General features: G+C 42.8%; 1 protein-coding gene across 2 annotated transcripts; it reads right to left on the bottom strand.

Annotated features, from left to right (window-relative positions):
• Positions 1–296: 296 nt before the first annotated feature.
• On the bottom strand, positions 297–8,030 carry DDIT3 (DNA damage inducible transcript 3). Of its 2 annotated transcripts, XM_075265715.1 has the most exons (4): positions 7,906–8,030; positions 4,927–4,969; positions 2,694–2,866; positions 297–1,920 (listed from the first exon to the last, which is right to left on the bottom strand). In XM_075265715.1, exons 3-4 carry the CDS (start codon positions 2,835–2,837, stop codon positions 1,420–1,422), a joined length of 645 nt encoding a protein of 214 aa, XP_075121816.1. In that variant the 5' UTR covers positions 2,838–2,866; positions 4,927–4,969; positions 7,906–8,030; the 3' UTR covers positions 297–1,419. The 2 variants fall into 2 exon arrangements, with proteins under 2 accessions (XP_075121816.1, XP_075121817.1); XM_075265716.1 differs by lacking the exons at positions 4,927–4,969; positions 7,906–8,030 and adding an exon at positions 3,384–3,708 and having other exon boundaries at positions 2,694–3,344.
• Positions 8,031–24,788: the final 16,758 nt, after the last annotated feature.

Below are 24,788 nucleotides of genomic sequence, written 5' to 3'. Positions count from 1 at the left end.
ACCATCAGATCTTTCCCCAAATGGTATCAATAGAAATGTCATCTTGTCCCGCATAAAAAGACACCACAACCAGCTCCATACATGGAAATATGAAAAAGTTACAGGTGTTAGAACATGACACAAATTTTTTTTTCTATTTTGCAAAGTTTATCATTTTTTTTTTTTTTTAAAGTATCAAAACATTTCAAATACTATATAAATTTGGTATCACCGCGTTCGTACTGACACGTAGAACACAGGTAACATGTCATTTGTACCAAACAGTGAACACTGTAAAAATTAAACCCATAAGAAAATGGCGCAAATGCATTTTTTCTCCAATTGCACCTCATTCTGAATTTTTTTCCAGCTTCCCAGTACATTGCACAGCATATTGAATGATGCCATTACAAAGTACAATTTGTCCCGCAAACAATAAGCCATCATGTGACTCAACTGAAAAATGAAAAAGTTATGGCTCTTGAAATGTGAGGAGGGAAAAACGAAAATGCGAAACCAAAAAAATGGCCTGGTCCTTAAGGGGTTAATAGGTAAATCTGGTGGTTGAAGGAAAAAAGCTAAGATGTTATGTAGACTGACATTTACACATTGTACTTTGAAGTCCTGATCCACAAGGCCCATTGAGGTAGAACATGATAGAAATACATACTGTACAGGGGTAAAATATATTTTATTATATATAAAAGATTTCAGTTATACTTAGATGGAAACAATTTTTACAAAAAGTACACAAAAAAAACAAAAACATGCATATTTAACCATTATGAGTCAAGACTGGAACTATAATATCCTGTATTCAGAGGGATTGGGGAGAATTTATTAGTCATTGGTGTTGTATGTTTTGTGCCAGAAGAATGACTGGATCAGAACATAAGTTTGTGTACAGATATTAGTGTGGTGTAGTAAATAATACTTAACCATTTTGTTATTAATGTGACCCCCCTACCTTGTGGTCACTACAGCCACCTACATTCTAGCCGTAGTAGTCTGAACAGAAATGTACCCGACCATCACATGCCAGCTAAGGCTAGTGACTGGCCATTGACAATACTGAAGCACTTGGACAGGGAAATAACTGCTTGAACCCTATTTCCCTTGGGACAGGGATGGGGGATTGGGTAGAAAACTACCTTGAAAAAGGAGCATTGCAGATACAGTTTGTGCAACTAGTTTAGACAGGACTCATTACATGCAGTGCAGTATTACTAAGACTTCCATATAAGTCAGTGGAACGTGCCACACACAAAAAAAAAGAAAAGTTGTAACCTTCCAAATACCATACATTTAGACATATATATGCACACACTTTAGACAGGTTTGTATATACAGTTATGACACCCCACTCCAACATGACAATTTTCCTTCCAGTGCTTTACACATCCTGCCAAAACAGTTTCAATCCTGTTCAGGGTTCAGCGTTCATTTTTTAAGGTTAACCATTCTTTCTATGAGAGACTTCCTTGTCTTCTCAACCTCCGAAGTAAGACGTTCAATCTCCCCCTTAAGGCGCTCATTTTCAGCCAGTAAGTGAGAAACTTTCTTTTCATTCTCTTGTTCTTTCTCCTTCATTCGGACCTTTCCGCCTCTGGGTTGGGAGTTCCTCTTCCTCTTTGTTCCACATTGGCTACCACTAGAGTCCTCATCCTCTGTATGGGTTTGGGATGGAGAGCTACTGCAGCCAGAGTCCACATCTGCGGCCGTATCAGGTTGGTTATTTAAAGACTCTGAAGAAGTAGATGGATTGTCAAAGTCACTGGGTGATCCCTGGGCTAGAAACTCCAAAACCTCAGATGGCAACTGATCAACAACCGTCTCAAGAGCAACCACCTCTTCATCAGTAAAGTTCACTGGTAAGGTTGAATCTATTGACTCGAGTGTCCATAGGTATGAAGAGCTATCCAGTGTTTCCACCTGCACCACCTACATGTAGAAGACATGAAGAGGAGAAGAATATAGATTAAGGAATTCTTAACCCATGTCCATATTCCCTATTAGATCATATCATAAAAGTCACCCATTTGATAAATGCACCCAAATTCTGGTTTTATTACAGTTATACAGTATAATGTACATAGAACTAGTGCATATTAAAGAGTAGCAAACCACAGTCAAAAACACTGCTGAAGAGACAGGGGCAGAAACGTTTTTTTTTTCTACAGCTTCTCACAGAAAGTCTGCAGTTATTTACTCTGCAAACTTTCTGTAACTATTATACCTATATGGAAGATACCTACAGAAATGCTGGCATGACTGACATGCTGCAATAAAAAAAAAAAAAAAAAAAAAAAAGCTGCTACGCAAGATCAGTTTTTGTTCTAGTGGCTTTGAGCCATCTGACTAGCTGACAAGTCATCTTGGCAGTAACTTTTGGCCACAGCTTCCAAATGGGGGTGCTCTCTAGTAGATAACCCCTTAAATGGAAACCCATCACATGGAGAATGCAGTGCTCTGCAGGCAGCATGCTACAGAAGGAGTTGAGACTGATACAGCATAGTGGGAAAGAGATCTATTAGTGATGGGTGACATCCCAGCATTGAAAAAGCAGAATTCTCAAACATGAAATCTATATTACAATACTAACTTGACTGTTCTATAACCTACTGCCTGCAGATTGGACTATTTTCTAGGTCATTTTGTAAGAGACAGGAAACCACCATCATGTACAAGTGTTATTACTATGAAAAGTCACTAACCTCCTCATCGGATACCAACTGGAGAGTTGCAGTCTCTTTTGTTTCCGAGGACAAGATGTCTTGTAGGTCCTCATACCAGGCCTCCAGTTCCAACCCTGATAAGGGGCCGGGAGCGCCGCAGAACGGCAAAGATTCTGCCATCATTTTTGACAGTCCTGCTGCACAAAACCACACTAAGAAGAAAAACAACAGTCACTCAAAATATCTTATGTAACATGTTAGTCATGAACGCCCACTATACCAGCCTAGATCTATACATCGACTGCTACAGTGTATATAATGTACTAGTAAGTGCAATACAGTATCAGCCTATAGTCTACACATTGTAGGGGGATTAAACATTAGAGGCAAATATTCTGAGGTATATCACAGATAGGAGGGGGTGCCAAAACCCGACACCCCCACATATCAGCTGATAAATGAATAACAGCAGAGCTGCAGTAACTCAGCACTGCCACTACACAACAGATGGCGCCATTAGCTTATGGCTATCCGCTGTTTAGTTCCATCAGCAGCAGCTATCCAAGTCTAGTGATCTAATGTTGATGACCTGATGCCCCTTACCATATATATTAAATGTGTATATTCCAAACTGGCTGCTTTTGAAGGGACAGACTGTCCACCTAATGTGTAGGGACTCTCCAAAGATGGCTGACCTTATTAAGAATTGGGCACTAGGATCTTAGCTACCCGATCCTTATATTCTTGTGAATAGCCTATCCTATTGTGCATGTGTATGCGGGAGTGAGGCAAGATAGTTGTTAGCCAAACAAGAGATTGGTCAACATCTAAAGCAGACCTGGGCAATGTACGGCCCCCGGGCCACATCCGGCCCTCTGACTGGTTCTGTCCGGCCCGTATAGCTTGTGGGATAAAAGTAGATGCAGAATGGGAAGTCCACTAAAGGACCTGTGATGATGTCATCACAGGTCATTTAGCTCACTAGGATAGGCTAAGACTCATTAGTGGGTGGAGCCACATGGGACAGTGTAGTTGCTGTTAAAGAGGACCTTTCATCAGATCGGGCACATGCAGTTTTATATACTGCTGGAAAGCTGACAGTGCGCTGAATTCAGCGCAGTCGGCTTTCCCGATCTGTGCCCGGTGTAAAGCGCTAACGGTCCCGGGACCGTAGCGCTTTAGTGTCAGAAGGTTGTTTCTGACAGTTAGCCAGGAACGTCCTTCTGCCCAGCAGCGCCTATCGCGCTGTACTGTGGAGCGGGGAGGAACTCCCCCCTCCCGCTCCTGATAATACTCGTCTATGGACAAGCTGTGTGAGCAGAGGGAGGGGGCGTTCCTCCCCGCTCCACAGTACAGCGCGATAGGCGCCGCGAGGCAGAAGGACGTTCCTGGCTAAGTGTCAGAAACGCCCTTCTGACTGTAAAGCCCTACGGTACCGATAGCGCTTTACACCGGGCACAGATCGGGAAAGCCGACAGTGCGCTGAATTCAGCGCACTGTCAGCTTTCCAGCAGTATATAAAACTGCATGTGTCCGATCTGATGAAAGGTCCTCTTTAAACAGAAAGAGAAAGCTCCCGGGAATGGAGACTGAAGGAAGATAAGGAGAAAAGAGACCATATGTGTGAGTAAGAGGGGGGACTGGGGGTAGATGTAGAGGGACATTAAACTGGGGCAGGTGGAGGAGGATATTAAACCGTGGGGAGGTAGCTGGAGGGGGACATGTCTGCCTCTATTTGCCCCCAGTTTAATGTCCCCCTCCAGCTGCCCCAGTTTAATGTCCCCTCTAGTTTCTGCCAGTTTATACTGGGGCACCAGGAGAGGGACTTAATACTGTAGGACATTTGGAGGGAAACGTTATAATGTGGGGGTATATAATGTTAGGGTGACTGTAGGAGGATTATACTTTGTGGGGCACATGGAAAAATGATTGAGAATGGGCGGAGTCAACATAGAAGTGGGTGGAGCTAAAATTGCCACAGCACGCATAGCCCTCTAGAACAGTTTCAATTTCTCATGCGGCCCCATGGGAAATTAATTGCCCACCCCTGATCTTTACTCCTACGGAAAATAGAGTGGCCCCTTGTAGTTGTATGTATTACTGACAGCACCAACACTGCCTCTACCGATCAGAGATCAAAATGGACATAGCTATGTCTTACCAGAAAATGTAGTCAGTAAGATTTTTTTGTAATAAGAATGTAGAAGCTGACATGGTATGGGTGGGTGATTTAGGAACCCTATTAAACTCTGTGAGTAATATGGCAGATTACCTCAGGTGTGATGATGAATAAAAATCGTCTTTCTCTTCCAACACTGTAAAAGAATAAAGAAATACATAAGTAACAGTCCCATGAAAAATGTATTAGAATAGAGAGCTTGCAAGTTTCACCTTCTGCCTTGTACCTCAAGATGGGGCACACTGCAAACTTACAGTATACCAGCAGCAAGTCAGACCACAGACATAATACACCACATTGAAAGTTTTTGGTGTGGGACCCCTTTGCCACTCATTTTTAAGCGTATGGAGTAGTTATAGTCCCACAGTATTAAGAACAAGGCTCAAGTTTGAGAACTATGGTACAAGTCCACACTGAATTTTGAGGGACATTTTATGATATTTAACATTTTACACGTTTAGGAGCTCGAGTGTACACCAACAATGGATAAAACTGCCAAGTGGACAAGGGTGCAGCAAGTTGCAAGTCACGTGTGACCACATTCACCATCGCCAAGTACAATGTAGTAGGGCAATACTGAAAAATATATATGACTAAGACTACATGGCAACATGTAGTCACACGCGTGGCATAAGTGAAACTACTTGTAGGGTCAAAACAGAATTCAGTCAATCCAGCAAGGATTCATTGATAAGAATCTGATTACCATAGGTGGCAAGTACAGTAACCTTCCTACAACCAGATCACTGTAGAGGATGCTCAGCTTTTTATAAGTTCAGTAGATTAGTGATCCGGTCATTTGGGAATCAACATCATGATAAATCACTAGGATACAGCAAGTTCATTCACACAGCTGTGTGTATGGGAAATACAGATAGCACACAGAAAACATGGTCATGTGAATAGCACCTTAATAGTCAATAAAATAAATAAGATAGATAGTGTGTGTATTTTCTCACTGCAGAGTGTTTCATAATAGAGATGTTGGAACTCTAAAACTAGGCACATCACATCCAAGACAGTCTAAAGTCTAGTGAGCAGTAACCTGAATGTCCAAAGACATCTGATTTCTAGCCACAATTTCTATTGACTATATCACAGTCTTTACTAGAGACTTGCCCAGACAGGATTACAGGCAGCTACAACCACTATAGCGGCCGGCCGCATGTCGTCTTCCTGCATATTTTATACATGAGGCGTATCCTTTTGGCAAGTAGGTCAGACGTAATACAACAACCTCTTTGTGTAGCGTCAAACATCTCCCTCTATGTACAGCAGCAGTGACAGACAATGGCTACAGTCACCGGTTAAAGGGAAGTGCAAGTGTCCTGGTTGTACATTGATGATTAGAGATGACAGATCATCTACAGCAGAGTATACATGTCCCTGTACGCTTTCAGGAAGAGCAGCTTAAAGCAGAAGGGTCAGGCAGTTTGAAGCATCAGTTCTCCATTCCCCTCCGTATACACTGATCTGAGACCTCATTCACTGAAAGATCTAGTCTACATACATTAGTATGACATAAGAACATTTCTAAGGACTAAAAACAAACATGCCATTCTGTAGGCAGCATGCTATAGACCAGATTGGTAGTATAGTTTTATGTCAAAAGACTCAGTATAACATTTAGTTGATAGCCTATCCTTAGGGGACCCGGGTACTGAGACAACGCAGGAGAGTTTACTGTAACAGTAAGTGTAGGAACTGCCCCACAGTTTGTATGGTGCGTGAAATCTCCTATACTGCCTCAGTACCAGCAATCTGAAAGCGTCCAAGCCACACATTGATACTCAGTGTAGAAAGAGCAGAAATCTTAAGAAGTCCTAGTCATAATAACTGTAGGGTTTTAAAGGGGTGTTTATCCCCAAATGTATTTTTCATACTGACTGACACCTGGACTCTGCACAGATTCACCAATCCAGCTGCCAGAAGATAGAGCAGTGGACAGGACACCAAAGCACTCTGCTCCTATTCCAGTAATAGAAGTGGAGCCCCGAGGGATCTATGTGGGATCCTTTGTCAGACCTCCACAGATCAGATACTGATGAAATAACTTGTGAATAGGTCACCACTATGAAAAACATATATAGGGCCAGAATACACCGTTAAGTGAAGTTATAGTTATCCTTTGCTTAAAGCTATTTATCAATCTGCTCAGCTGTTCCTGCTCCATAACATGCTGCCTAAAGATCAGACATGTTCAACCTGGCAAGCTCCCGTATTCCACACAATTGACCCCACGCACAAGACAGAGTGACAGCCAAGTGCATTCACATCTATGTGGGCTCCAGATCCCTTGCATTGACTGATAGCAGAATAGAGCATGTCCCATCATGCTCCATGTCATCAGTACAGATCAGAAGCCCCCCACAGATGTGAAGACTGGATTATCCAACTGCAATCCGCTGCAAATAATCTTTTATTAGTCCCACCATGAGACACATCTTAAACACAGCCCCACATCAGACAGACACTCGGTCATGTGCTTGGGGTCTTAGTCTACAAATTATATATTCAGTAGGTGATGTCATGTGAACCTCAGGCAATAGGGAAGCGATTGGCCACTAGGTTTCTGAGATGTTAACAGACTGTATGTAAAGATATGATGTAAAAAAAGAGGGCCAGGGTCTGCAAAGAATAAATACACACTACAGATTTACGCTATTCATTTTCAACGTATCACTTTATAGATTCTGGAAAGCCATAATAACATAAGTTAGATGAACAGTAAATACAGAAATATATATATATATATATATATATATATATCACAACTCTATTTTATAGGCACAGATAAAGGATTCACAACCTGCAGTAAGTTATACATTGGCCAAAATCAATCCCATGTGATGGATATAGGTCAGATCTGCCCAATGATCACATCCACAGTACAATAGATCTTTACTGGAGATCTACTGACAACCTACTGTGATCTCTGGCATCCTACAGATCATACATAACATTATCGATACAAGAAGTACGTAACCAGCACCACATCCACAGACAATAGGATAACAGTAACCCTATGGAGCCTAATAGAGGATACACAAGCACTGACAAGTGACACTTCACCTTTCTCCACGTAGGGTCTGTTCTCTGGTGATAGGGGCAGCAACCGCGGCGGCGCAGGGTGGTGGTGAGTGGGTTCTCGTTTGGGGACCAGGAGCTCATGTTAATCATCGTCTGCGTCTTCAGCAAAACGACTGAAGGACAAAATGCCGAAACTTGGTTTATATAATAGAGGAACCAGCCAATGGCAAAGAGGATTACATCGCACGTGACCGCGGCTGCCGCTAGCCAATCACGGGTCTCCGCCGGCAGTCGCTTCAGTAGGTTTCTGTTATTATTCAGCGCGCGGCCCGGACAAAGAACCAATGAGAAAGCAGAGCCGGAATCCCAAACGAGGCTTGAGGCGCATAAAGGGGCTTGTCTGAGGTGTGCGTAGGCCGATGATGGAGGGGATGAGGTGCGGAAGTGTTATGTTGGAAGTCACGGGTTAGCATGACTCATAGCGGATGATGCAAGAGCTGGCAAGCCGTGGCCAAGATAGTGATAAACTCCAGGGGGACTTTCCGAGCTCGAGCTTCTCCTCACACTGTAAAGGCTCCATGTCCACTGTGTAGGGAGGTAGTGGTGTGTTCATGGAGACAATGTCCACATGGCAGAAACCCAAAGGCCACTCATACATAACAGAAAGCCCTATGTGTCTCCAACATGAACACAGGCATTAGGACAACTGTGTCCCCAGAATTACAGACATGCCTCCGCCATCAGACAGAAGTACAGTGGGGCAAAAAAGTATTTAGTCAGTCACCAATAGTGCAAGTTCCACCACTTAAAAAGATGAGAGGCGTCTGTAATTTACATCATAGGTAGACCTCAACTATGAGAGACAAAATGAGAAAACAAATCCAGAAAATCACATTGTCTGATTTTGTAAGAATTTATTTGCAAATTATGGTGGAAAATAAGTATTTGGTCACCTACAAACAATCAAGATTTCTGGCTCTCACAGACCTGTAACTTCTTCTTTAAGAGTCTCCTTTAAGAGTCTTCCTCCACTCATTACCTGTAGTAATGGCACCTGTTTAAACTTGTTATCAGTATAAAAAGACACCTGTGCAAACCCTCAAACAGTCAGACTCCAAACTCCACTATGGTGAAGACCAAAGAGCTGTCAAAGGACACCAGAAACAAAATTGTAGCCCTGCACCAGGCTGGGAAGACTGAATCTGCAATAGGCAACCAGCTTGGATTGAAGAAATGAACTGTGGGAGCAATAATTAGAAAATGGAAGACATACAAGACCACTGATAATCTCCCTCGCTCTGGGGCTCCATGCAAAATCTCACCCCTTGGGGTCAAAATGATCACAAGAACGGTGAGCAAAAATCCCAGAACCACGTGGGGGGACCTAGTGAATGAACTGCAGAGAGCTGGGACCAATGTAACAAAGCCTACCATCAGTAACACACTACGCCGCCAGGGACTCAGATCCTGCAGTGCCAGACGTGTCCCACTGCTTAAGCCAGTACATGTCCGGGCCCATATGAAGTTTGCTAGAGAGCATTTGGATGATCCAGAAGAGTATTGGGAGAATGTCCTATGGTCTGATGAAACCAAACTGGAACTGTTTGGTAGAAACACAACTTTTCGTGTTTGGAGGAAAAAGAATACTAAGTTGCATCCATCAAACACCATACCTACTGTAAAGCATGGGGGTGGAAACATCATGCTTTGGGGCTGTTTCTCTGCAAAGGGGCCAGGACGACTAATCCGGGTACATGAAAGAATGAATGGGGCCATGTATCGTGAGATTTTGAGTGCAAACCTCCTTCTATCAGCAAGGGCATTGAAGATGAAACGTGGCTGGGTCTTTCAACATGACAATGATCCAAAGCACACCGCCAGGGCAACGAAGGAGTGGCTTTGTAAGAAGCATTTCAAGGTCCTGGAGTGGCCTAGCCAGTCTCCAGATCTCAACCCTATAGAAAACCTTTGGAGGGAGTTGAAAGTCCGTGTTGCCAAGCGACAGCCCCAAAACATCACTGCTCTAGAGGAGATCTGCATGGAGGAATGGGCCAACATACCAACAACAGTGTGTGCCAACCTTGTGAAGACTTACAGAAAACGTTTGACCTCTGTCATTGCCAACAAAGGATATATAACAAAGTATTGAGATGAAATTTTGTTACTGACCAAATACTTATTTTCCACCATAATTTGAAAATAAATTCTTACAAAATCAGACAATGTGATTTTCTGGATTTGTTTTCTTATTTTGTCTCTCATAGTTGAGGTCTACCTATGATGTAAATTACAGACGCCTCTCATCTTTTTAAGTGGTGGAACTTGCACTATTGGTGACTGACTAAATACTTTTTTTGCCCCACTGTATATGGAAGCATATAGACAGAAGGACAGGATTGTGGCCAAACAACAGATCATAACATAGACAACTAAGGTGTGTCTAACCAGCTGGCCAATGGCAACATAGATCAGAGTTTCTCAGCCTCAAGACGAGTAGCCCCTCATGAAAAAAGTTCCGAGTACCCCCAACAGACATTGTGGTGTTTGTCATGTGACACATCCTGCTACTAATCTCAAGTGAGTAAGAAAAACAGCCACAAATAGCCTGTCAAGCAAGTCCTTAGGGATAAAAGTTCTCATTCACATCATAGATCAGAGGAGACCCGTCCTTCTTATAACCCCAACCTTAATGAGGACCTTTCACCACCCTCAGCAATTTCTACTTTCTACATAATGTAAAAGGGACTGCTCCCCCGATTTTTTTTTCTAGTCCCCACCATTCCCTGGGAATTAATGCAGTTAGTTTTAGTGTGTGATTTTCTATTAGTCTCTTTAGGCCTAGTTCACTTGGGCTAGTGACTGCGTTTTTTGGTTCTGATTTTGACACGGGAAGCACGTCTGAATCAGGACCAAAATGCAGTAGCCGCGACTGTTGCAGCTTCCCGCTTTGGAGTAGGCCCGAATGAATGGGCCTAGTCCAGAGGGATTGTCTTGACAAATTCGCTGCGGCATCCGCCTCATGAAAGGGCAGCTTGCTTCTTTTTACCCGCGAGCAGCAAAAGATCGCTATCGGTCTACACAGACCTCTATTGTGAGGGGGTGGACTTTGAGGTGGATTCTGTGCCAAAATCCGCCTCCTCTTGCCCCGTGTGAACTAGCCTTTACAGTCAGGAGGGCGGTGTCAGGAAGGAGCAGGCAAATGATGTGACTGAGCTCTGACACTGGCTGCCTCTGATTGGAGCTCTGAATCATGTCCTCCTGCCTGACACTGCCCTTCTGACATTACAGGTCTTAAGTAGCATATCAGGCACCAACATTAACAGCACTGATTGCTCTGAAGTGGTGGGGGCTAGAGAAAAAATTCCAACTGTGCTGGGATCAGTGGAGAACTAGAGTGGTGAAAGGTCCTCTTTAATGACTTCTGATTTCAGTGTCTGCATGGCAACCACTGTGCCTCAGTATATGAAGATGACAGGTGGTTTGGATGGTACTATTCCCCCAGCAGCCTCAGAACCTGAGCAATCACTAATTCTGCCACTTACAGTGGTTCCCAGCCATGGCTTGTACCCCCTGAGACTATGCTGCATACCCCCTGGGGCACATGTACCACTGGCGTAGCACACTATCAATAGATCTGAGACCAAAATCTATCCCAAAAACAGCTTTTCACTCGCTGCTCAGGTCTCCAAGTGAATGGAGAGAGCCGTGCATACACTTACCCTCCATTCTTGAACTATTTTTACAGTGTTCCAGGGTTCAGTATCCCACTGAGAGAGAACACTGCCATTAGATAATGAGAGTAGATGAGGGAGTATGTTATAAGACTATAATATTTGAGGGAGGATTATCTTATACTTGGGGCGGTCGATACATAGTACATGTTCAATACGGGCCTGGATGCTTCTCTCGACAGTAAATTTAGGAAGGTACTATGTGGTAAGGTAACATCCTTATCAGTGCCAAGACCCAAGGTTTCTTAGGGTGCATGCACACTGAGTAACGCCGGGCGTGTATGAGAGCCGTACACGCCGGCGTTACAGCAGGGCTGCCGAACACTTCCCATTCACTTCAATGGGAGCGCTCGTAAACGCCGCTGTTACGAGCGCTCCCATTGAAGTGAATGGGAAGTGTTCGGCAGTCTGCTGTAATGCCGGCGTGTACGGCTCTCATACACGCCCGGCGTTACTCAGTGTGCATGCACCCTTAGAAGAACATTGTCCACAATATCACACTGCCTCTGCCAGCTTACTTTCTTACCTGATCCCAGATATTGTTCATGCCGGTGCTGTTTGTGCACCCCTTTAGCAGACATAAAATAGGAAAATGCTGCCATTTCAGTCAACATTATTTTTCAAACACCAATAAGGGCACTTCTATAACATCCCATGGAAAAATCCCAAGAAAGTCAGGAAGTCGAGTGATGACGGTATCTTGTGACTAGTGCTGCCTAATCACACCTTTTTTTCTTTTCACAGAGTCCTTGGTACAACCTTGACTGTTGCAACTAGAGAAGCATTTCTAGCCCTGCAGTGTCATTGAAACCCCCGACAGCTCTGCAGATGCAGGAACTGATGGAAAAAACTGCTAATATTTACTCTTCACAATAAACTAAAATAACACAGCAGCAAATAAAGGTTTATTTATATGATTAACACAATGCTGTTATTAGACCAGGGCAATTATTTCAAATTACAATTTTGCTATTTTTAAGTGGAAAAAATAACATGCAGACAAGCATTCATTCTACCTAAATAGGCTACTAGTACTGGGCTAATCCATACGCCTGTGAAGGTGCTCACTCCGTAAGGAATGATATTATCCCCAGATCCTTGGGGTAATCCAATAATACATGTTGATCTGCTGTGAGTTAAAAGGCCATAGTAACAAAAGGAATCGCGGTATCAGCTCTGTGATGTCTGTGTTTCTTATCGTAACGTAAATGTAATAAGCAGGGCCGTGGATTCAGCATCAGGACCTATTTTGGGTAGAGTCCGAAAAAAGTTACCGACGCTAGCTAAAAAAAAAAATAGGATTTTAAATTATATTATACAATTATTAAAGGGATTGTCCTTCATAAAGTACTAATTAACCCCTAAACTAAAACCCCTCCCCTGCCTAGTTTCTAATTTACTAATTTACTTCTATTTAAAAAATTTTTTATAAATTACCACCGCCCCAGGGCCACTATTCTGATAATCTGGTGATGTTTCGTTTCACTGCTTCCGAAACAGAATATCACCAGTGCTCTTATTTTCCCCCATTCCACTAATATGTTACCTTCCTGTGTTTGTGAACAGCTCCTCCTCTCTTGAAGCGCTTGCGCAGTTTTGGTGAAAGTCCCCTGCTGCATGTGACCACCGATTGGCTTCAGCGGTCACGTGCGGCTGGGACTGTCACCAAAATAAGAGCCCGGGGCAGCAGGACCGCAACGCACTGGGAGACACCAGAGCATTGGGGACAGGTGAGTATGGGTTGTTTTGTTTTTTTTCTCCTTCACTGGCCTCCCTGCAAGAAAACGATTTTCCTGGACAACCACTTTAACCACTTTTTATTACTTGTATTTAGGATAGATCATCAATGCATCAAGAGTAGAAAGAAATTTTTAACATAAACCAGTACCAAAATAATGTATCTATATGAATAGAGTAAGCCGGAGTATACAGCTGCATTAATGGAGTGATGCTGTGTATGGTAATGCAGGGAATAATTGGATATTACTGATAATTATATTAATATACGATTGACCCTTTCTGAAGGGGAAATCATCTTTGAACCTACAGTATAGCCAATGGTTGTTTTAGCTATTCTTTACTTGTTACATAGGTTATTGGTTTTTTTTTGCCTATTCCACTTTTTTTGATGTGACCTAAGTCATCCACATTTGGAAGGTTATTTTAGTTTTTTTGTTATGTTTATTCACCTGGTGTTACAGGTCCTTTCAGGTCCCAGCCAAGAGCACATGACACTTCAGAGATGAACTTTGACACTTGCAGGGGACAGAAACATTGATCTATTTTTAGTGCTGATATTTCTATCCAAAATTCTTTTTTTTTTTTTAAATGTAGATTGTAAGCCCACATAGAGCTCACAATGTACATTTTTCCCTATCAGTATGTCTTTTTGGAGTATGGGATGGAAATCCATGCAAACACGGGGAGAACATACAAACTCCATGCAGATGTTTTTTTGCCCTTGGCAGGATTTGAACACCAGGACTCCAGCACTGCAAGGCTGCAGTGCTAACCACTGAGCCACCATGTGGCCCCTCTTTCCAAAATTCTTATGAGGTTTTCATAAGAGGTAATAGAACTTTTGGAATAAAAGGTACAAATATTGTAATTTATGTAAGGTCTTATTCACATGACAGTGCCGATTTTTCACTGACCAGAGGTTAGTGAACATCTATTTTTGACAGCCGTTTTGTATCCATTCCGTTTTTCTTTTTTTTTTTGCTGGCCGGATGTCATCCCTTTAGCATCTTATTTAATGGGTTGTTAAAAAACTGCATTTCAATGTCCGTTCATGACCCAACCCATTGGTCAATTATTACTAAACGTAAAAAATGTGATGAAATGCGGATATATCGTAGTGTGGATTGCTATAAATTTTGTTCGCTGTTGTGTGTGGTTATGGTTTACATTCATTGTAGTGGTTATGTTTTATTATATGTCTAATGTACATGTTCAATCCAATTCACAATTCACTGGGCAGGATGCATGTGTTCAGTGCAGACATTCAACTAGTTTGCACATAGCTGCCATGTGGCTTTGTGTTGAGAACAGGTGGGATATCGCAGCTGAATGGTTGGAGATGACAATCCTACATGGTCAAAGCTCTGCATAGGGAGCAAAGAGAAAACATAACATTAAAGTATATACAGTAGGTCATAATTCATGTTTCATAACCACCTGCATACGGAAATATGACTGGGGAACCCGTATACACCTCTGGGGTCTAAAATCTGGACTTTAACCCCTTCCCGCCGATGGCATTTTTTGATTTTCGTTTTTCGTTTTTGACTCCCCTCCTTCTAAACCCGATAACTTTTTTATTTCTCCGCTCCCAGAGCCATATGAGGTCTTAATTTTTGCGGGACAATTTTTTCTTCATGATGCCACCATTAATTATTCTATATAATGTACTGGGAAGCAGGAAAAAAATTCAGAATGGGGTGGATTTGAAGAAAAAATGCATTTCTGCGACTTTCTTACGGGCTTTGGTTTTACGGCGTTCACTGTGCAGCCAAAATGACATGTCCCCTATATTCTGTGTTTCGGTACGGTTCCAGGGATACCAAATTTATATGGTTTTATTTACATTTTGACCCCTTAAAAAAAATCCAAAACTGTGTTAAAAAATTTTTTTTCTAAAAGTCGCCATATTCCGACAGCCGTAACTTTTTTATACGTAAGTGTACGGGGATGCATAGGGTGTCTTTTTTTGCGGGGCCGGGTGTACGTTTTAGTTCTACCATTTTCAGGAAATGTTATTGCTTTGATCACTTTTTATTCAAATTTTTATCAGAATCAAAACAGTGAAAAAACGGCGGTTTGGCACTTTTGACTATTTTTCCCGCTACGGCGTTTACCGAACAGGAATTTTTTTTTTATAGATTTGTAGAGCGGGCGATTTTGGACGCAGGGATACCTAACATGTATATGTTTCACAGTTTTTAACTACTTTTATATGTGTTCTAGGGAAAGGGGGGTGATTTGAACTTTTAATACTTTTTATATTTTTTTAGATTTTTTTTACTTTTTTTAAAAAAAATTTTTTTGCATTTATTAGACCCCCAAGGGGTGTTGAACCCCAGGGGGTCTGATCACTAATGCAATGCATTACAATGCTAATGCATTGCAATGCATTGCAAAAAATCATCCTCTCTTTTGCAGGCTGCATAGACCAGCCTTCAAAAGAGAGAATTTGCAGACAAGCCTGGGAGCCTTGTACAGGCTCCCGACTGTCATGGCAACATGACATCGGCCCTGGAGCATGCTCCAGGAGCTGGCGATCCCAGGCAAAATGGCTTTGACAGCGGCGCGGGAGGGGTTAATGCATTAGAGGCATTAGAGCCGGTTGTCTACTGCTTAAAGCAGTAGACACCCGGGGGCTATGGCGGCCGCCCGGCTCCCAGGCGGTCGCCATAGTTACAGACCCGACATGCGCCGTACTATTACGGCGCATGTCGGGAAGGGATTAAATATTATTATTGTGAACACACTTATTCATGGCTGAAGCTAACAGGACAGTTTATGAGGGGGATACAAGAAAATTGAAGGAATGTATAGCAGCTGGTCAGTAATGGATGTTATCCCTGTTGACTATATCAGGACAGCTAGAAATAAATAAGATATCCATGGACAGCATCGGTAAGACATGTACTCTGTCATATAACATCATGTGTCCTACATTGAACAATCATTAACCGGTTAAGGACCAGGCCCAAAAGTATGTTAAAGACCAGGCCTCTTTTTTCAAAACTGACATGTGTCACTTTAAATGGCAATAACTTTGAGACGCTTTAACTTACACAAATGAATTTGAGATGGTTTTCTCGTAACACATTATACTTCATGTTAGTGGTAAACACTAATCAATATTTTTGCATTTATTTATAAAAAAAAACTAGGAAATTTGATGGAAATTTGAAAAAAATTGCAATTTTCAAAATGTGAAATTCTCTGCTTTTCAGGCAGATAGTCATACCATCCAAATACATGAATAAATATTATCTCCCATATCTCTGCTTTATATCGGCATCATCTTTTGATTGTCTTAATTTATTTTGGACGTCACAAGGCTTACAAGTGTAACAGCAATTTTCCAGATTTACAAGAAAATTCTCCAAACCAATTTTTTAGGGACCGCTTCAGTTCTGAAAGTAATTATAAAGGCCTGTATAATAGAAACCCCCATAAATTACCCCATTTTCAAAAGTGCACCCCTCAAATTATTCAAAACAGCATTTGGGATGTTTGTTAACCCTTTAAGCATTTCATAAGAATAAAAATAATATGGCAGTGAAATTTAGACATTTCATTTTTTTTCACTAATACATTCATTTAGACCTAAACTTAACACATTCACAAAGGGTTGAAGGAGAAAATGCATCTGACAGTTTATTGTGCAATTTCTCCCGTGCACAGAAATACCCCACATGTGGGTGTAAACTGATTTTTGGGCACACGGCAGTGCATGGAAGGGAAGGAGCGACACTGGGTGTTTGAACAGCAGATTTTGCTGGAATAATTTTCAGCGCCATGCCTTATTTGCAGAGACCCTAGAGTACCAAAACAATGGAAACCCCCCAAAAGTGACCCCATTTTAGAATCTACACCCCTCACAGAATTCATCAAGGGGTATAGTCAGCATTTAGACCCTACAGTTGTTTCACAGATTTTACTAACATTGGGATGTGTAAATGAAAAATTACTAAAATGTCACTTTATCTCCAAAGTTTTCATTTTCACAAGGGGTTAAAGGAGTAAAAGCCCCCCACAGTTTGTTAAACAATTTCTCCTGAACACGGCAATACCCCATATGTGGCTATAATCTGCTGTATGGGAACATGGCGGGGCTCAGAATGGAAGGAGCGCTATTTGGCTTTTGGATGGCAGATTTTGCTGGAATAATTTTAGGTGCCATGTCGCATTAGCAGAGCCCCTAGAGAACCAATACAGTGGAAACCCCCTAAAAGTGACCCCATTTGGGAAACTACACCCCCCACAGAACATATTAAAGGGTAGAGTGAGCATTTTGACCCTACAGCTGTTTCACAGATTTTATTAACATTGGGCCATGAAAATGAAAAATTACTTTTTTTCCAACAAACTGTCAATTTAGCCCCAAATTTTTAATTTTCACAAGAGGATAAAGGAGAAAAAGCTCCATAAAGTTCGTTACACAAATTCTGCTGAACACAGAAATGCCCCATATGTGGTCATAATCTGCTGTATGGGAACATGGCGGGGCTCAGAATGGAAAGAGGGCTATTTGGCTTTTGGAGGGCAGATTTTGCTGGAATATTTTTCAGGTCCCATGTCGCATTTGCAGAGCCCCTAAAGTACCAATACAGTGGAAACCCCCTATAAGTGACCCCATTTTGGAAACTACACCCCTCATAGAATTTGTCTAGGGGTAGAGTGAGTATTTTGGCCTCACAGGTGTTTCACAGATTTTATTAACATTGGGACGTGAAAATGAAAAATTACTTTTTTTCCCAATAAATCATCCATTTAGCGCCATAGTTTTAATTTTGCAAATAGTTTAAGAATTAAAAGCCCCCCACATTTTGTTACACAATTTCTTCTGAACACGGCAATACCCCATATGTGGCCAAAATCTGCTGTATGGGTACATGCTGGGGCTCAGAATGGAAAGAGCGCTATTTGGATTTTGGAGGGCAGATGTTGCTGGAATAGTTTTCAGGTGCCATGTCGCATTTGCAGAGCCCCTAAAGTATCAATACAATGGAAACCCCTCAAAAGTGACCCCATTTTAGAAACTACACCTGTCAAGGAATGTATCAAGGGGTATTATCATTTTGAGCCTAAAATACTTCCCAAAAATTAATGTACAAAATGAAAATTGAAATTTTTAAAAATATGCCATTTCGGTGCCCAATACGTTGCACCCACTTTGTGTTGTCAGAGACCTGCACTCCTAAAACTATTAAGTGGGCCATCCCGGGGGTCAAAAAATTATATATGTGGGTGTAAACTGCTGCTTGGGCACACAGCAGGGCTCAGAAGGGAAGGACCACTGTGCGTTTTAGCTTTTGGGGTACAGATTTAGAGGGACCCTCTGGGCGCCATGATGTTTTTGCAGAGCCCTGGAGGTTCCAGTAAACTGGAATTCACCAAGAAGTGACCCCATTTTGTAGGGGCAATTTTAGGGTCTCTGCAAATGTGACATGGTGTCCAAAAACGAAGAATCTAAATCTGCACTCCAAAAGCACATATTGCTCCTTCACATCTGCACCCTGCTGGGTACCCAAATAGCGGTGTATGCCCACATGTATGACACTGGTGTACCCCGGATAACGGACTTAATGCCATATGTGGGTAGAAATGGCTGTTTGGGCACAACCGGGGACAGAAGGGAAGGAGCGCTATTTTGGTTTTTGGAGCACAGTTTGGTTTTTTTTGCCACTTTTGCAAAGCCCCTGAATTGCCAATAAAGTGGAATCCGCAGACATGTCACCCTATTTTGGACACTAGCCCACTGATGGGATTTATCAAGTGGTGTAGCGAGAATTTTTAACCCTTGAGTGTTGCATTTATTTAGTTTCCAGAAATGAAATCGCAACTGATAGAGAAGTTAAAAATGAAAATTTTACAGATTTGCCATTTCAGTGTGCAACATGTTGTGCCCGACTTATGTCAGCAGAGACACTCCAAAAACTGTTAAACGGGTATCCCAGGCACAACAGCTTTTAGAGCGTTCATCTCTGATACAAGGTGGGCACAACATATTACGCACTGAAAGGACGTATTCCTGGAAAAATGGTCATTTTCACCTCTCACAATCCACTACAGTTATAGTTATATATATAAAGTTATAGCAACACTTGGGGGTTAAAAATGCTGTCTGTACCCCTGGATAAATCCTTCAGGGGTGTAGTTTCCAAAATAAGGTAATTTATCAGGGGATTCCAAATTACTGGCGTTTCAGCTCTACAAAAGTGTCATGGCATCCAAAAACCAAACCGTCTGTGCTCCAAAAACCAAATAACCCTTCTTCCCTTCTGTGTCCGGCTGTGCCCTAATATCAGTTTATACCCACATATGACATTATGTCCGTTATCCGGGGGTACACCAGTGTCATACATGTGTCATACATGTGTCATAAACTGCAGTTTGGACGTACAGCAGGGTGCAGAAGGGAAGGAGCGCTATGCGGCTTTTGGAGTACAGATTCAGATGTTTGGTATCTGGACGCCATGTCATGTTTGTAGAGCCTGTAAGGTACCAGAAAAGTGGATTCCATGGGGTACCAGGAGTGACCCCATTTTGAAAACTGCACCCCTCAAAGAATTTATCAGGGGGTGTAGTGAGTATTAGTATCCCGGACGTGACTGCACAGCGGATGGCGAAGAGGGAATGTATAAGCTGTGCGGAGGACATTGCAAACACCAAATTCCCTACTATGTCCCCGTAGCTCCTATGATTGGGGGAGTCACTCTGGGGGTCACTTTAGGGGTCACTTCTGGTGTCTGTTCCCTCATAAGCTGTAAATCTGGGGTGTCCCCTGATATCCGCTCACACAGCTTATATATTCCCTACATGACGCACCCAGTTGTGTTCTAATAATTTGGCGATTTTTGAGGGTTTTTGTCTTCACATTGTGAGATGCTATATTTTCTTTATGTTTCTGGTGACGCGGCCATATAAGGGCTTATTCTTTGCGGGATGAGATGCATTTCGTAATGACACCATTTTTGGGTGTCTACATCTTATTGAATACATTTTATTAACCCTTTTTTGCTGGATTTAAAAACAAAAATCAATCCTGGCATTGAGTTTTACTTTTTTAATTTTGCGCCATGCAGCGTACAGTATAAGTAACATGTTCCCTTTATTCTGCGGGTCGGTACAGTTACGGCGATACCTCATTTATAGTATTTTTTTATGTGTTACTAGTTCTGCAGAGGAAAAACACATTTGGGGACATAAATCAATGTTTTTTGCATCGCATCTTCTAAGAGGCGTAACATTTTTATTTTTCGGTTGACAGAGTTGGTTGAGAGCTTATTTTTTGCGGGACAACCTGCGCTTTTTATTGGTACTGTTGTCGGATGCATATGACTTTTTGATCACTTTTTATAGCATATTTTGTATGGTGAGATGGCGAAAAATCATTACTTCCGGCGAGTTTTTTCCGTTTTTTTTTTTTCCGGCGTTCGCCGTGTACATTAAATATTATTTCAGTTTTATTGTACAGATTGTTTCGGACGCGACAATACCAAATATGCATTGTTTTTATTACTTTTTAGTTCTTTTTTTATATAATTCATTTTCTATTGAGAAAAAGGGATTTTTGGGCTTTATAACTTTATTAATTTTTTTCATACACTTCATTTTATTTTTTTTACATTTTTTTTTACTTTTTCATGTGTCCATTTAGGACACTTCAATCAGCAATACTTTGCTGATATAGAATGCCATGTGAGACACAGCATGCAGGTGTCCCACATGGCATTCCGTAGCAGGATGTCAGGCTGTGTAGACGCACAGCCTGACATCAGAAGGTCCTGGCAGGATCACCAGGTATGTGGGGGCTCCGGGCAGTCTGGGGTCACTGGCCAGACCCCAGACTACCTTTTACTGCTATCGGCACCCTCCGATCTCGCCGCGGGGGGTGCCGATCAGATTCAATTGTCGGCGGATGCCTTTCGATCGCGCCGTGATGTTTCACGGCGCGATCGAAAGGGTTAAAACGTCCAGTCGGACTCAGTTCCGACTGGACGTTATTGAGGAAGGGGTTAGGTGTTAGTAACACCTAACCCCCGTCCTCCCCGCACCCCTCCCCCCGCGAAATAGGTACCTAAAGACAGGACGTATTTTTACAATAGTCCGGTCTTTAGGTACCTGGACCGCAGGCCGTAAATTTACGTACGGCGGTCCTTAACCGGTTAAAGTGACTGCTGTGTCAGTACTTATATATAACCAAACAAAAAAGGCTCCTCAGAAATTACTACGGTCCATATACATAGCAAACACCAAAGACATCAAAAGATGGCCGTATCTTCAAAAATTACTAAAGAGAATAACGTGACTAAATAAGTAAAACATATGATTTTTATTGTCAATTTATTATAAAATCATGTCAGCAGGGCAGATGTAATGAGCTAATGAAAACACAAAGACCAACAAGGGGCCTTGTTGGTCTTTGTGTTTTCATTGGCTCTTTACATTTGCCCTGCTGACATGATTTTATAATAAATTGACAATAAATATCATAGTATCCTACTAATATTATAAATGTGAAAGTTTGTCCTACTAATATTATGTTTGTTCCTCAATCACGCTGAAACGGCCAAACGGATTACAGTCAGATTTGGCACATACCTGGAATTGCGCCCGGAAGAAAACATAGGTGCCTTACCATCCCCGTAGGTTGCCGGTTTGCCCAACCGCGAGCACCGAAATCACGCTCGGCGGAGGCTGAAGGACCTGAGATGACGTCATCACGCTGATCTGATTGGAGCAAGCGATGGATGGGGCCGGAGGTGTACAGACTGAAGCTGGCCGCACAGCTTTCACGCTGGCCTCTGAATGGAGTGGCCAAGGCAGGGGGCGGGGCTATCGTTTCTCACACCGGCCGCCGAGCGGCACTAGGAAAATGGCGGCGCATATGCGGAGTGCCACACATGCCGATATCGTTGGAGGCCGGCCCCGGGGGAAGGGGGGAACGTGGATGCGAGGGGGGGATTAAGTGGAACACACTTCCCCAAACTGCTGTCTATCGGTCCAGCGCCATTCATCTCCATAGCTGTGCAGCACAGTCTCCACACCCTATAACCCCCAGGACCCTAGCGGGTGGCAGGGGAAGGAGGCTAGGGTCTCAGGGGGGGGGAGGCCAGGGGTCATGGAGGGGGCAGGCCAGAGGTCATGGGAGGAGGGGGTGGGAGGCCGGGGTCATGGAGGGAGGAAGTGGGGACCGGGCTCGCGAGGGGGTGATGTGGAAAGCCGGCCTCACGGTTGGGGATGGAGGCTGGGGTTGCGGAGTCCCATTTGGCAAGGGGGGGGTTGGGAAGCCGGGGGCGCCTTTCAGGGGGTAAAGGGAAGTTGGGGTTGTGAGTGAGGTGAAAGGGGCCGTGGGGGGGAGCGGGTTCCAGATCGCCCGTGGGGCAAATGGCGAGACTGGGTACGCGGCAGCAGGGGGGGAGGGGGCGGCCTGGCCCGCACTGCAGGTGTTTTGCCTAGGGGGAAAGGGGGCCGCGTACGAAGTCGCGGGTGTTGCTAGTTTATATATAAATCTTATATATAACTACAGAGCATAGGTCCCCAGCCATTGTTCAACATGAGCTACATTCAACTTGGACTGGTGGTCGAGAGTCACATTCAGCTAAAAAAAAAGAAGTAAACTTGGAGAAATAAATGATGAAATTGCAGACATTTACAGAAATGTTGCTGTAATTATACTAGTTGATACTATTAAGGCTGGATTCACATCTGTCTTTAGTGTCCATCCAGTGCAAATCCATCCCTGGACAAAAAAGTCCTGCAAGCTCAACTTTTTGTTCCAGCGATTTCAGTTAAAAAGAATGGACCCCACTGTAGTCGGTACATTGTAACAGGAATAACAATATTGTAAATGGCATGTCAAGAGTTGAAAGCATTACAGATTTTCCAGTGGACCTCAGGAGCTTGGTGAAGTGAATGAGGCTGCGGTAAAAAAACATTACAAGTAACTTAATTAGACAAAATAGTTTTTGTGTAACACGTCCACATTGTCTACTAAACATGCTGAGTCACAATGGAAGCCTTGCCTCACCCTCACCTCTATTATGAAAGGCACCTGGAAAGAAATAGAGGTAAAGGTCATGTAAAGCAGATAAACAGCAATTATCATGCAAGTCATATGATTCCTTCTCATCTAAGAATATAAGATGATGACAGGCAGAAAAGTGGGGAAAGAAGCTGGACATGCACATTAGATATGCCACGTTCAGCAGAAGTATCCGACCATCGGATGTGGATGGGGTTGTTCCAATGAACCAATGCCAGAGAAAAGAAGGATCAGGACATTTTTAACAGAGTAAAAACATAGAATACAAAGGAGCAATTCAATACATATGGACATAGCACCACCACAACATGTGGTGGTACAGTCAGAACAGAGTCAGAGACCTTGCAGCGTACAATGCACATCCCAAGGTGACCTAGCAGCATGGAAGGCCTCCATCATATGATTGAGAGAAGCAGTAAAGGACTCCATACTGTACTACGAACATCCTTCAAACGAGCTAGAAGTTCAGGACCAGTAGGTGGGGAAGATAGGTTGTTGTATTTTAAGATGACTGACACTTTTATTGTTAACCACGTAATATCCAGTGTTTCAGTCCTAAATAACCAGATCCTCTTTAGCAATGTTGCACACTTTGGGGCAAATTTATTAAGACTGGCATATTGTACTCCTATCTTAATAAACCCGACTGGAACAGGAGATTTATGAAGAGGCTGCGACCTCTTCATAAATTTGTCTCCCATGCCTGCTCCAGTATGATAAACTATACCAGTTATGGAATCCTACTAATATTATAAATGTGAAAGTTTGTGTGTTTGGATGTTTGTTCCTCAATCACGCAAAAACGGCTGAACGGATTTGCATGAAATTTGCCACATACATAGATAGGAACCCCGATTAAAACAGGCTACTTTTTATCCCGGTAAATGACGTCACTACACAACCGCAGTGAAGGAATTTAGGTTCACACAACACTAAAGGACCTGTGATGACATCATCACAGGTCCTTGAACCATTCTCAGATAGGATCATGCTAGGCAGTGGGCGGAGCTGAAGCTGGACAGTGTGAAAGCTGAAGAAAATGGAGTCTCATAGAAGATCAGAAGACTACAGAACATGCAGGCTGTGTGAGGGCAAGAGGAGTATATCGGGTGTAGAGTTTCAGTGAGTACTACAGGGAATGTGCTGTTCTGCCTCTGATGGGGATGGGGGGAGAACTTTGGCACATTTCAGCAACATCTGTTCAGCCCTTTGTAACACAGAAGCTGCTCAGACAGTCACATAACCAAACCCCTGTAATCACAATTGCCCAATGTAGCAGAGTTTAGGCAGTGCTATAGCACTCCTCTATAGGCTCTCCATATGCAAACATGTACATACAGCTGGGTATCCTACACATATGCAGCGATATAGCAGAGTCAAATACGCAGGCACAGGCTGATCGAACTTGCAAA

The sequence above is a fragment of the Leptodactylus fuscus genome, chromosome 2, assembly GCF_031893055.1.
Source record: "Leptodactylus fuscus isolate aLepFus1 chromosome 2, aLepFus1.hap2, whole genome shotgun sequence".
NCBI lineage: Eukaryota > Metazoa > Chordata > Amphibia > Anura > Leptodactylidae > Leptodactylus > Leptodactylus fuscus.
Note: the sequence above shows the minus strand (reverse complement) of the source record. Positions and strands in the feature narration are given on the sequence as shown.

What these genes read in the sequence shown, in the direction of transcription:
- DDIT3 (XM_075265715.1), bottom strand. Translation starts at nt 2,837, where the DNA reads ATGATGGCAGAATCTTTGCCGTTCTGCGGCGCTCCCGGCCCCTTATCA. An exon ending in AGTTGGTATCCGATGAGGAG is followed by an intron (nt 1,921 to 2,693) that starts GTTAGTGACTTT and finishes TTCTACATGTAG; the next exon opens with GTGGTGCAGGTGGAAACACT.